At 36.0% G+C, this 12,506-nt stretch overlaps 1 protein-coding gene across 1 annotated transcript; it reads right to left on the reverse strand.

The window, feature by feature from the left end:
- Positions 1–274: 274 nt before the first annotated feature.
- LOC118433158 (SEC14-like protein 2) lies at positions 275–4,283 on the reverse strand. Its single transcript, XM_035844822.1, has 8 exons — positions 4,145–4,283; positions 3,902–4,078; positions 3,592–3,667; positions 3,475–3,518; positions 3,296–3,410; positions 1,046–1,252; positions 866–946; positions 275–780 (listed from the first exon to the last, which is right to left on the reverse strand). The coding sequence occupies exons 2-8, from the start codon at positions 4,007–4,009 to the stop codon at positions 542–544; spliced, it is 870 nt and encodes a 289-aa protein (XP_035700715.1). The 5' UTR covers positions 4,010–4,078; positions 4,145–4,283; the 3' UTR covers positions 275–541.
- Between the last annotated feature and the right edge of the window lie 8,223 nt (positions 4,284–12,506).

The raw sequence follows: 12,506 nt of genomic DNA on the forward strand, positions 1-12,506 counted from the left end.
TGGGTCATCTGAATTTGCAGGTTACTTTAATCAGTGAAAATATGTACATGCCCACAGTCAGGAGCAAAGCGATAGGCGATAATGTTTTTTTTCGCTTCATTCTCACATCGATATATAAATTACCACCAAATAACTTCAAATTCTACACGTATGTAGGTATGTAAATATCTACAATAGCAAATGCACATACAGTATTTGTAAATAAATTTCGTATTAATTAAATTTGTGCTCGATTATGACATACATATTGAAAAAGAAACTTTACGAATACAAATTTATACGAGACGATACCATACCGAAAACGATACGAATTTATTTGTTACATACAGCAGACGAATTACGTACGATTGCATATGTACATGCGTACCGTAGCACTTATACATATATTAAGTTTAGTATAATCAAAAAAGTTATAAACATTTATTTCCCGTGATGCATACATTTTCACTACTTATTTTAATGCAGGAATCCATATTCATAAAGATAGCCTTTTATGTAGCATGATAAATATTTTCATATATTTTCATATATTTGCATCCATCTAACTTGACGAGCACTCGTACTGGTACCCCGCCTTTCTGAGGTCATTAGCGTCGACAGGGTCGGGCCCATCACCACCCATTTCGTGGCTAAGGGTAGTCCAATCGATGCCATACTTGGTGGCCAAAGCGTCCCGCCAAACACTCTTCTTCCTTCCGTAGATGTCAACGATCTTCTGAATCTCTGAAGGAGAAAATGGTTTGATCAAGTTGGTCCAGATGGGGACTAGAAAGTCTGGACCTGTACATATTAAAAATTAAGGGACAAAATTTTAAAAACTTAGCGCCTTTAGAAGATATTTATGTATGTGAATATGTATTTTTACTGTTTATGACGACGCCCAGATTAAACAAGTTTGGATAGTGGGTTCCCCAAGTCTGAACAAGATAGAGATACAAAGGAATACCTGTAATTGTAAGTTTTTAAGCGGAGTACGACGTAAGGAGGGCCGGATGGGAGAGTTTATATGTACGATAGATGTATGTATTATGTAGATGAGGCTTACATCCTGGACAAAATTGAAGCGAGATACTTAACGAGGCCGCGTCCAACATTAGTGATGCTCTCGTAGCGTTAGATCCATTTTCCTGCATATTTCTTAACACCGTGGCAACTTCTTCAAAACATTTATCCAGGTAGCGTCGCATTTTGTCCGATTGTCCGGCCAGAACAGCTTTACGCATGTCCCATTCACCCACGAAAATAATAAAAACTGCAAAAATTATAATTTTTTAGTTGAAAGTTTTTTTTAAAGAAGCGGTTCCAAAATCAGGCTTTTTCAATAGATTCCCACGCGCTACATATGTAATTTTGACACAAAGCGTAACCCGTGGGGGTACTAGGTACATAGATACATATAATGATCTATTTTTAGTGTAATGATTACGGACATGATTTGTCAACAACGGAAAATAAGTAAAAAAAATCATGTACCAAACAAACATAACAAACGTCGTTGTTAAGAAATTCAACAATTATATGTATAAAAAAATCCCGTAATTTGTTCAGATAATTCAAATGCTTAACTGTTTAAATATTTACGACGTCATGTTTGTCTGGCGCATCAGTTGTCTACTGATTTTTGGGTAATGAGTAAAGAAAGCGTCCCTCTAATCATTAGAGCATAAAGGTACCCCCGGGTGACAAATCGCCACTGACGACTTGTTTCCAAGGTATTTACATACGTAGAGTGTGTACTAGTTTTCCTTTCATGATCCGTCAACGTACTGAAGGCCAGCACTCGGATTTCATGTGAGCAAGTTTATTAAAGCGGAAATAAGAAATTTATGTATGGATTGTCCGGTGAAAGATAGTGTCAAGGTTCCCTCTATTGGTTCACCCAGATAAAAATGAATTATGCACATGTAAAACGCATAAAAACTGGCAAATTTGATAAGCTTTCTAAAACTGAAAACAGAATTTGATTATCTCTTTTGGTTAAAAAATGACAGCACAAAATTTAAAGGAAGTTGAAAAATTAGTTTGCCACTAGTGCGAAAAATGATTTTTTCTGATCGGAAAACGGCACGTGACCACTTTATCCGTCAAGGGATGCATGCGACAAAATTCATCACACACTTGACGTATCTAAGGATCGTGAAAATGCAAAATATAAAATTTGGCCTTGTCAACCTGTCCGCGAGGAGACCAATATACTCATGCGAAACGTGAAAAATATTTTTGAGACAAGTCCAACATATCCCTGAGGGTTGCACCCAGACAACTAAAAATTTCAAAAACCTATCTTCCCAAAATCAAAGCCAATAACATGGGCTTCATAACTTGAAACATTAAAACCGCGCCAAAATACAATGAAGATGAAGAGGCCGGAGCTTTAACAATTTATCGAAAATTTGTTGAGAAAATGTTGAAATAGACTCCTAGAAGTTTCTCGTCATGGATGATGAAAACTATTGCTCCGTTGACCTCGAATGGTCAAACTAGTAAAGTTCTACTCATGTAGAAGTAAAAATGACGTTCGTTCGAAATATAAATTCAGAACCTAGCAAAATTTCCGATGAAATGCATAAGATGGCCGGAGATTGACAAAAATGGGAACGTCTCAAATCCATTCGCTTCCACAAGGAATATGAACTTTGAACTTTATTTCAAAGAGTGTATTTATCATCAAGCAATAAACCCCTTCTATCAAAAACAAACGCGTTTTGTTTTGGCCGGACATGGCTACGTGCCATAGCACGAAAATAGTGACAGAATATTTTCGAGGAAAAAAAGTTGATTTCGTCGATGAGAAAGACAGCACCCCAAAAGTACCTCAGTGTCGACCGATTGAATGATTTTGGGCATAAATTGAGAAATAGTACTCTCATGAAAAAAGGACACCAAAAAATTTCGGCGGGTTATGGATAAATTCGTCATATGCGTTGTCAAACGAGTGGCAAAGCGCTCGTGAGGGGTCCTCGGCAAAATTTTCTCTCCACCGGTACGGAAGGGGTATCTGAACCACTGAAGGGTTGAAAAACTTTGGTATTTCCATAGTTCGTATTCCACCAAAGTTTCGTTAGATTTGATTCATGAATTCATTTTCTGCAGGTCAAAATAGTTTGACACTTAACTTCACCGGACAGTCCATAAGTAGCGTTTTGCAATTGATTTGAACGCACACTCTTGACTAGTATGTACACTTTGTTGCGAAATTCCACTAATTTCAGTGAAGGACAAATTTAACACAGTTCAAAGAACTTCCGTTTCGCTCGTTTATAAAAATCCGGATTGAGTATGTACTTGGCTTTACCTGGAGTTCCATGTCTATCGCAACCATCGAGGGCGAACCGATATTGGGTATTAGTTTCGGACCAATCCTCGTTGAAAATGGTGTCCATTTTAGTTTCTTGACGCCACCGCAGGTTCTTAAGGGTAGCAGGTCATGGAGGTTATTATACAGTAATATTTTAATTTTAGACACGTGCATACCTCTTGTAACATCTTGGTGGCGGCGGGAATATCAAAGTTGCGGGCTGTTTTAGAAAATAAATGCGCTTCAATATACATTTTGAGCCCGGCAAAAAGAAGTATTTATAGTTTACGAACCTTTCAGCCATTTTACAAGGTATATGTCTTTCTTCATGTAGTCGTGAGGGAGGTTGGGCTCCATAATTTTCCTAAACTAGGGATAATTTTTAGCGTATTATTTATGTATGTTTACAAATCACTGTTAAGCTATTGCTAAAATATATTGTAAGGAAGTTTTTTTAGGAAGCCAATAAATGACAAACAAGATTCGGAAGACTGTGTTTTAATCTTTTCTACAAAATTGAGAACTCTTAATGCTTTTGATGTTAATATTGAACAGTTCCAGAATAGTTTAAAAACTTCAAATTTTACGACCATGAAAATTTACCTCATCCAATTTTAATTTCTGTTCCCAACTTATTACCAAGTCTTCGTTTTGCGCTTGGCCAAGAATTCCATTAAGTATGAAGAACACTAGCAAGACAGGTGTACACATTTTGCTATAATTGTTTGCTCTTGTCGTGGAATAGTACTGAATCCAGTCGTCGTAAAATTTGCACGATATCTAAAAAACTGAAATCTTACATACATGCACTCCTATATAGAAATCCAGAATTAAAATTATACCAACCGGTGTTCATATATGACTCTGACAAACTGACGCTTATGGGTAATACGATGTATATAGTATTAATAATAGCTTGGTATTAAGGTGTATGTAAAGAACGTCCGGGAATGAATGGGAATGCGCGCTCTAGCGAGTATATTGACAAATCAATAAACCCGCGAACTATAATAATTTAAATTTCTGAAAGCCCACTTCATTAGGGTCAATTTGGTATATCACTCTTAAATTTCAAAAATGGATAAGGGTAGAAGAAGCTTGTTTGAAAGGGAGCTGTTAGCAAAACGAGTGATGGAGTTCTACAACACGACAGCCAACCGAGACTCCAAGGTGACCTGGAACTTTTTTAAGCAGGAAGGAATTCCAAGTTCAAATGTGTATTCCTACATAAAAAAGTTCAAGGATTCCGAAAATGTGCAATTCAAGAAGCCAGCTGGTCGTCCGGCGAAGCTAGCGACCACTCGAGTGAAAAATAGAATTGAAAAAATTTTCAAAACCAAGCCATCAACGTCAGTAGCTGTAGCTGCCAGGAAAGTCAAAATTTCCAAAAGCTACCTGGGGGAAATTAAGGTCCATAAATTAGGAATCAAAGCAAGGACCAAAAAACCTGCACCAAATTACAAGCCCGTACAAGAAAGTCGGATCAAGGATTGCTGTCAAAAATTGTTGAAGAAAATGCGTGGAAAAGTAGTGATCCTGGATGACGAAACGTATGTTCCGGTTGACCCTTCAAATCTTCCAGGGCGTCATTTTTTTCATAGCTCGGATCCCTCTGAAGTGGCTTATGAAGAAAAAGTACGAAAAAAAGACAAATTTCCAAAGAAATATTGCATTTGGCAATGCATCTCCAGTCACGGACATGTATCAGACCCGGTAGTTCTCGAAGGGAATATCAATCAAGATATTTATCTGAAAAATTGCGTCAAGGCTGGATTGGAAGCATTTATTAATAGGTTTCACAAAAATGATAAAGTTTTGTTTTGGCCTGACCTCGCCACTTGTCACTATGCAAAGAAAGTGACCGAGTACCTCAGAAAGAAAAATATTGATTTCGTACCAAAAGATATCAACCCACCTAATGTACCCCAACTCCGCCCAATCGAAAAATTCTGGGCACGTTCTAAGTCAGTATACTCCCGGCTTCAAGATGTGCCTGACACCTTTCGAAAATTCAAAGGACGATGGAAGAAAATCACCTCGGAAGTGGCAAAAACTTCGGGAAAAAATTTAATGAAAAATCTTCGCAAGAAAATCGAACTAGTCGCCAACGGGGGTGTGGCGGCCTTAGCTATTAATTAAATTATGTAGGTACGTATTTGGTATTATACATATGCAAAAAGTTTAAAATTCCGATAACTCATTGTGATTTTATGACCACATTTTCAGACCATTCCCATTCATTCCCGGACGTTCTTTATGTAAAACCTTGTGAGCAGTAAATTTTTACTATCCGGTATAATTTTAATACCAATCGGTAGTAACTTAATACCTAGAGTGACTATGCTAGATTTCTAACCATGTCATGTCGAGATGACTCATGTGATTAAACTGGAATTGCGAAGGTAAGATGTGTTTTAATTGGAGCAGGTACCATGGTAATAAATTCTTGAGACGAGACAGAATGTATGTATGTATGTATTTATCTCTTACATGCAAGATTTTGCATATCTGCCACAACTATTATTATTTGCATGAAGATAGTTTCATATTATGAAACTTCCTCGTGTTCGACATTGACCTTGTCCTCTCGTAAATGGCGAATCACACCTTGCGATGCTATCATCTTACTATGCGTGCATACGTAAATACAGAGGTATTTCTAAATGACAGTGCGAGATTAATAGAGTAGTTTTTTAACCGTTTAATAAGGAAAACGAAATTTTTTTTGTGCAAATTTGCATAACTGGAGTATTGGAACACGTATCCTTTTAAGCAAATAAATGAAAGGTGATAAATAATTAACGACTTTGATGTGAATACAGGTTTATTCTTCCAGGGAATTAGGGTACATAAATACATAAATACATAAATATGTATGTACTTATAATGTTAATATGTATGTAGATACATTTCACACGATTCTCACGGACCTACATACCTAGTTGCTTGAAACATACATATATAAGGTAGTTAATTAACAATAATTAAAAAATAGCGATGTAACGTTCCAAAACGAGCCTAGATAGGTATGTATGTACTATTCGTTTTAGACTTTCCATCCACCCAAAAGAGCTTTGGATCAAGCAAGTCCGACGTCGAAAAAAGGCGTCCAGGCACGACGTCCAAAAATTATGTTAGCCGAGTCAGCCGAATTATCCTATTATTTAACACCAGTTTATTTTATTTTGGCGTTCAAATTATTCAATTCGTGTCAAGAATTTGGGTAATTGAATGACTTCTACGTCAAAATAAAATAAACTGGTGTTAAATAATAGGATAATTCGGCTGACTCGGCTAACATAATTTTTGGACGTCGTGCCTGGACGCCTTTTTTCGACGTCGGACTTGCTTGATCCAAAGCTATATTGGGTGGATGGAAAGTCTAAAACGAATAGTATGTATATGTTATGTATTAAATAAGTATGTAGAAAAAAACGATTTTTGTATTATATAATTTATGAACAGCCCCAAATATGTACATACGTATAGTTTAGATTCTACACTGTAGAACTATGAATTTATTAAGTGCGTGATACTTATTACGATTTCATATATATTTATATACGTATCATAACATTTTTAGGATTACATAAAAAAAGTCCAAAAATTGTAAATATTTCGTTTGTTACATAATACTTAAATTGTCAATGGGAAACTATGTATTTATATTTTTAATGCTAGAAAACAAAGATACCAGCAGGCTTAATATCAAAATATTGGCATATTTAAATTAACGAACCGAGCACTTATACCAGTGTCCCCTCTTTCTGAGCTCGTTACCGTCGACAGGGTCAGGCCCATCGCCGCCCATTTCGTGGCTAAGTTTAGTCCAATCGATGCCATGCTTGGTGACCAAAGCATCCCGCCAATCACTCTTCTTCCTTCCGTAGAGCTCGATGATCTTCCGGACCTCTAAAGGTGCAAATGGTTTGATCAGGTTGGTCCAGATGGGGATTACAAAGTCTGGAGCTGCGTATAAAATCAAGGTGCAAAATTTTAATGACTTCCGAAAAATGGAGGTAAAGTGGTTCATATGTGTTCTTACTATTTAGTACGATCGCAAGATTAAGCAGGTTTGGGAAATGGGCACCCAACGTCTGCACGAGATAGAGGTAGAAAGGAATACCTGCAAAATTTTGAGTGGAAAGGTGCTATATGCATTCGGGATAGTTACATAGCAAGCAGAGTTGAGTCGAGCCATAGATTTAAAAAAAACCAGTCGGTTTTTGGAGTAAAAACAAAATCTGTTTCGACCCCATACATTTTTCTGATGTAAAACAGAACCTATCGCTTTTTAGATTTTCCAAAAATTCCCTGGTCCGTTTTTGGGTCTAAAACATCCCATCCGAGTCAAACTGATCGGATCGCGTGGAGTATAGTTCCGAACAGATCAGATAATTCAGATCAGATATCAGATCAGATCAGATAATTGCCAGATCAGATACCAAAAATATCTGATCTGATTAAAAAATCAGATGACAGATCAGATCAGATAGTCAGTCGTAAAATCAGATATCTGATCTGAATTTTTTTTTCAGATATCTGATATCTGTTCAGATATCTGGTTTTTGGTAATTTTCTGATTCAATCGAGTCAAAACCGCAAGTTTTAACAGAAAAACTGCGTTTATAATGTTTGTTAATACCGTGCAGCTATAATAAACTTGCAAATAGTCCAAATTCTTGGTGTCTCCGTTGATTTAAATATCCAGAGTTCGAATAAAAATTTCGAATAATACAACTGAAATAATCACAAAAATTCTAAAGTTAGACTGAGGTGATCGGGTTATCTTAAAATCATCGAGGCAATTAACCACAGAATTCTGATGGTTTTACTTCAGATTAGTAACAGTCGTGATTTGCTAGAGGATATAATTATTTTGATGCTTGGGTAATTTGATGTAAAATTATTTTATGATATTTCGACCTCAAATAATAATATTCTTTAGTAGTAACTTCTTTACTATTCCTTTATCAATGTGTGAAAATAAAAAGAAGCAAATAAATAATTTAACCTGAAATGTTTTTAGTAGTGTTTGCAATATTGACAATTTTATTTCAGATATCTGAAATCTGAACAGATAAATCAGATATCTGAATGTTCAGATCAGATATGACATTTATCTGATCTGAAAATTTCAGATCAGATCGGAGAACGATTTTGCATATCTGAAATTTTCAGATCAGATACACGATTATCTGATCTGTTCGGAACTATAGCGTGGAGTCAAGAATTCTTCGAATAAACGGACATCCGACTCAACTCTGATGGCAAGTTAATGCGTCCTTCAGTTTTTATCTTATCGTATGTATCATGCCCCAATTAAATGTGCTTATTGGGTAGTTTCAAAGATATATTTAATTTCAAATGTAACCTCTTTTTAACTAGAAGCATCTTGGCAAAAGTTATTTTTTGTCATTACGAAACGCTCAGGTTGAAAAATCAGGTTGAGTTTTCACGGAAATGTATTCTGAAAGTGGCAAGTAACAAAACAGTCTACGTTTCTTCAAGCCCATAACTTTATAGAATTCAATAAGTTGCATTTAAAACTCATGAAATGTAATAGAGTTAGAAATTTTGATTTAAAGAAAAATCAAACAGGGGTAGGATGAGATGAATATTGAAATATTACGGGTCTCAGTCTGAGATTGAAAATTGACCCTTAATTAATCCCGTGTTCGTTAATACTTATGAACATACATAGGTATTCAAGTCAGACTTACATCCTGGACAAAATTGAAGCGGGATATTTAACAAGGCCCCGTCCATAAGTAGGGATGCCCTAGTAGCGTTGGATCCATTTTCTTGCATATTTCTTAACACGATGGCAGCTTCTTCAAAACACTTGTCAAAGTAGCGTTGCATTTTGTCCGACTGTCCTGCCAGAACGGCTTTGCGCAGGTCCCATTCACCCACGAAAATAATAAAAACTGCAGAACAGAATGTGTATATGAAGAATTTTTTATAGAGCAGTTTATAAGTCAGGCCTTTTCCATAGAGTGTCCGAAATCTAGTATATATAGTCAGGCAGGTATTGATTTCTCGGTATTAAAGTCCCTACCGCTTGGTATTAAAATTGTTTAGTGGCCCGTAAAATTTGGTAGCGATATGGTAGACCTTTAATGCCGAGCTATTACTAAATACACCACATTACATTTGGGCCAATATTGATCCATATTGGTAAATACCAAAGTGGTATTTATCACTTTGGTAGAGTCATATACATGTGTATACGAATACTGCATAGTACAATTCTAAGACTGGATTTCTAAGCGTGTATAACAGTGCTAACTTTATTGACACGTTTTCTCGCATACCTGGAGTTCCGTTTCCATCGCAGCCATCGAGTGTGAAACGATATTGGTTGTTAAATTCAGTCCAATCCTCGTCGAGAATGGTGTCCATTTTGTATTTTTGACGCCACAGCAGATTCTTAGGGAATGTAGCCAGTGAAGTTTTCATGTTGTTAATATTTTCATAATCTGTTTTTATCTACACTTATTTACATACCTCACGTAACATGTTGGTGGCGGCGGGAAGATCAAAGTTTCGGACTTTTTAAAACGATGAAGATGTTCATTACATTTTTAACTTCACAAAATAACCCATGTAATTTATAGTACATACACGAACCTTTCAACCATTGTATGAGATAGATGTCTTCCTTCATGTACTCGTGAGGCAGGTTGGGCTCCATAATTTTCCTAAACTAGGATTATTTTCAAAATATTGGGGGTATTCTTTATTTCTTCGTATCCTTAGTATCCTTTGTATCGTAAAATAAATTACGAGACGACGGTTTCGAAGATTTGTAAGCGGAGTAAGATTTTCTCAGCGAAAATTGAGATACTACACTCTTAGCAAAACGGGGAGAAACGGGGAGCCCACATGACTTAACCAAATTGTGATAATGTTTTACCCCACATTGTGATAAATCTTCCCCACAATGTGTTAAATCCTCACTATCTAGTGTTACGTTTACACATTGTGGGGAAGATTTATCACAATGTGGGGTAAAACATTATCACAATTTGGTTAAGTCATGTGGGCTCCCCGTTTGGTGACGATCAACACCAGGTTTTTAAGAGTGTCATGTTACGATTTTTACGAGGCATGATTAAGCATGATGAATCTTATTTTTCATCGTAAACTTACATATTTTACGATGCTAAGGATACGAAGACAATTGTAAATATCCTCATTATATATTCATAATTATTAAGGTAGTTAAGAGAGGTTGAAAGTTTGTAAAAACCAAACATGATTGATAAAATTATTTTATACTTTCCCAAAAAAATGAAAAAAAAATTAAAGTGAGAAAATTCTAAGAGTTATGAAAGGTGATTTCACAAAACGTAGTCTTATTTTTTTGAAAAATGTCCCACATCAAAATCCTTTCTCATAAATGACAATTAAAAATATATTTCAAAATGGATTGAATGTGTTTTTGTAAGAAGTAAATATTATATATGCATACATTTTCAGAAGCATTTTCTGATTTCCACATAAAGCCAGAAATATTAATCAGAAAACACTAAAAACTCGAATGAATTTTAATTTCCTCGAAACTGATCACTACACACGTTGACAAAATAAATTTATTTTAGTTTATCATGAATCTTCTAGAAGGTTAATCTTTTCCACTTAAAATTTTCCCCGTTAATTTTTTTTAATCTACCGAAAGCTTACCTCATCTAACTTTAACTTCTGTTCCCAACTTATCGTTAAATCGTCGTTTTGCGCCTGGACAAGAATCCCGTTGAGTATGAAAAACACAAGCAAGACAAAGGTACACATTTTAATTTAAATCAATTGATCGGTTTTGACAGGGGAAAAAATTTAATGAAGTCGTCTCAAAATCTGCACAGTCTCTGAAAAAATTGCATCCAAGACATGTCTAGACTATGTAAACATATGTATGCATCAGCCTATGATTTAATGCATTAAACGAGACATTTTTTATAACTGCAAATATTATGGCGGGTGTGGTCTCCTCTTAAAAACCATACTATCAACTGGATTCATGAAGGTTAATTAGAGCAAATACATGGTAGATTCATAATAATGGTAATTGTTGAGATGAATGAGACGTAATATGTTTTTGTAAAAAATAGTCTGTCTGTCACGCCTATTTTTGCAAGTTCGTCTGGATCGTCCTCGCGTGCGGGGATTGACCTTGTCGTCTGGGAAATGGTGAGTTGTAGGGATGGTAATCCGTATCCTAAATTAACCGATCCGTAGGATAGGATCGGATAAATACAGGATCGGATCGGATCGGATCGGATTTGCTCGCTTTAGGATGGGATCGGCTCCCGGTTCTACTCGAAATCCGATGCGATCCGATCCTAGGATCCGATCGTAGGATATCCGCGGATGATATGTGTGAGACACCTTGTGTCTAACTATGGAAATACTTTACCAGCTGCTTTTCTTTATTTATTGGAACGGTTTTTGGTGAGTTCATCACATGGCGTACATTACCCGAATGAGCCGAATTATCCTATTATTTTACACCAGTTATTTTTATTTTGGCGTTGAAATCATACTAAATTGAATAATTTGAACGCCAAAATAAAAATAACTGGTGTAGAATAATAACATAATTCGGCTCGTTCGGGTAATGTACGCCATGTGATGAACTCACCAAATGTGAAACGAGTTTACATCGGATGATCCGAGGATCCTGTGTGATCCTAGGATCTCATCGGTTAGGATCGGATCGGATTGTCTGATCCTCGGATCCTCTATCCGATCCGTGTGAAAATCCGATCCTATCCAAGTTTTTACGATCCTAGGATAGGATCGGTTACGGATTACCTTCACTAGTGAGTTGCAATTTGTGATTCGCACGTATACATGCATAACATATTTGCATAACTAATAATAATGCAGGTCTTTCACATGTAACACTCAGATTTCCATAGGGAAACACATTTCCAATCTTATTGTGTCCAACACAAAAAATAAGAATACTCGTATTTTTGCATTATTCAGAATAATCATAATGCATCAATTTCACTGAGCGTGAGGTGCGAATTTTAAACTTTTCTCAAGCCAAAACCTAAAGTTTCCAAAATCCCGAAAATTTTGATAAATTAGCAGCCAATTCAAAAATTCTAAATCATATTTCACCAGATGGATTTAAATACCTTGCTTACCAAGTACATATGTATGGTGGTACGTAAAACTTTAATTTCAGAATATTTTT

This window comes from Folsomia candida, unplaced genomic scaffold (assembly GCF_002217175.1).
Source record: "Folsomia candida strain VU population unplaced genomic scaffold, ASM221717v1 Fcan01_Sc043, whole genome shotgun sequence".
NCBI lineage: Eukaryota > Metazoa > Arthropoda > Collembola > Entomobryomorpha > Isotomidae > Folsomia > Folsomia candida.

Excerpts from the sequence above, each read along its gene's own strand:
- LOC118433158 (XM_035844822.1), bottom strand. The coding sequence starts at position 4,009 with ATGTGTACACCTGTCTTGCTAGTGTTCTTCATACTTAATGGAATTCTT. Across the intron at positions 1,253-3,295 it reads CGATAGACATGGAACTCCAG|TTTTTATTATTTTCGTGGGT; the intron begins GTAAAGCCAAGT and ends TAATTTTTGCAG. Across the intron at positions 781-865 it reads TCTGGGCGTCGTCATAAACA|GTCCAGACTTTCTAGTCCCC; the intron begins GTAAAAATACAT and ends TAATATGTACAG.